Here is a 1,535-nt window from a genome sequence, read left to right as displayed (position 1 = left end):
CTGAAAAATTCGATAAGCTACTCCAGAAAGGGAAGGTGGGCTGAAATGAGTTGATTCAGACGTACCCTCTCCTGTCAGGTGTATACCTTCTCCAAAGGCAATGTCAAGGTGGCTAACAAGAGGTATAGCTCTTGCAACCACAATTACGAGATCGTGTTCGAAGAAGATTCACAGATAGTTGAGGTGCAGGATGATGTTGAAGACCATATTGATAAGATAAAGTGAGATGAAGGCATAACTTGGCGCATTCGAACGTAACTTTCTTAGGTATAGCTTTTGCCCCGTCAGAGAGCTCAAATCTAAGTCCGTGCCGAGTACAGTCGATCTACTAGTTGTTATCAAGGATCACAGGTGACTATGGTGTCTTGTGGTCTGAGTCGAATACGTCACTTGTGGCTATTGAAGCCTCGTCGATGTCATCCCTATCAGGCCCGCGGGAACTGTCAACTCTAAGAACGGAGCTGAACTATTTCGTCGCAATTTAACGGTTTGTGACGAGTCAGGCTGCTGTGTTGATGTTACTTTCTGGAATGACTTGGTAAGTTCATATTCGAGCGACCGCCTGTTGCATATGCTTCAGGTCAACGTCGTGGACGAATCGGTGCTGCAAACGCAGCCAGTTGTCGCCATGAAGGGTGTTAGCGTCCGGGATTACGGCGGTAGTGGAAATGTTGTCTTTGTGATTTCTATAACTCCTATTCAGGACGAAGTTGTTCGACTTTGAACTCGACTCAGATCGAAGTCAATCCGGACATTCCTGAGGCTAAACAATTGAAGGTAGTGCCATTCACTTCCCTTCATCATCAGTCGCGGATTAACTACTGACATCTGTATACACTGCTACTCTCAGATTTGGTGGGCCAATACTGGATGCTCGATGGCCTTCACCAACTTGTCACAACAGGGGACGTCGGTCCCTGGAAGTGGTGGTCAGGCTATGGTTACTAAGGAGATGGTAGCAGATAGGGTCTACAGTGTTGATGAGAAGGTTTTCATCTCAGACAATTGCAGAGATGAAGAATGATGTTAAAAACATGGACTTGGGCGGATTGATGCACTCGTATGAGATCATCGGTAGACTGCAATTTGTTACTACCCGAGGAAGGGATGGCAATGATGTAAGTCATTTTTGTGGATAAGCGTGTATAACCGGATCCTTCTGGTTAGATCCCTATCTTCTACATGGCGTGCGAAAGTTGTAATCGTAAGATGGCTGAAGGTAGCGACGGTTTCTGTCAGGCATGCAATAGACAGGTGAGAACTAGGAATCTCAGGCCCTGTTTGTCAGCTCTGAAGATGGTCTTTACGAAGTTTTAGAGGGTACCAACTGTTCGTGTTAATCGAATGAATCATGCGTGGATCTCTTCAATGACTGCATGTTGGCCCGAATCAGTACAAAGATCAAGTCGTGTAGGTAAATGTCAAGGCAAGATACATGCTACGCTCCCAGTTCGTCGACAGCACAGACGACGCATATCTTACATGCTTCCATGACCAGGGTAGCCCGCTAAAATTAACTATGGAACGGTGCAATG

General features: G+C 46.1%; 1 protein-coding gene across 1 annotated transcript; it reads left to right on the top strand.

Annotated features, from left to right (window-relative positions):
- Positions 1–78: 78 nt before the first annotated feature.
- Pmar_PMAR011194 (replication protein A large subunit, putative) lies at positions 79–1,317 on the top strand (the record flags this gene model as incomplete). Its single annotated transcript, XM_002767585.1, has 8 exons — positions 79–221; positions 268–351; positions 430–538; positions 581–659; positions 704–777; positions 851–955; positions 1,002–1,118; positions 1,168–1,317. Coding segments are annotated over 8 exons (861 nt in total), but the record flags the coding sequence as incomplete, so codon positions are not given.
- Positions 1,318–1,535: the final 218 nt, after the last annotated feature.

This window comes from Perkinsus marinus, assembly GCF_000006405.1.
Source record: "Perkinsus marinus ATCC 50983 genomic scaffold scf_1104296970620, whole genome shotgun sequence".
Taxonomy (NCBI): Eukaryota; Perkinsozoa; order Perkinsida; family Perkinsidae; genus Perkinsus; species Perkinsus marinus.
The sequence above is the reverse complement of the archived record's forward strand: the minus strand, read 5'-3'. Positions and strand labels throughout refer to the sequence as shown.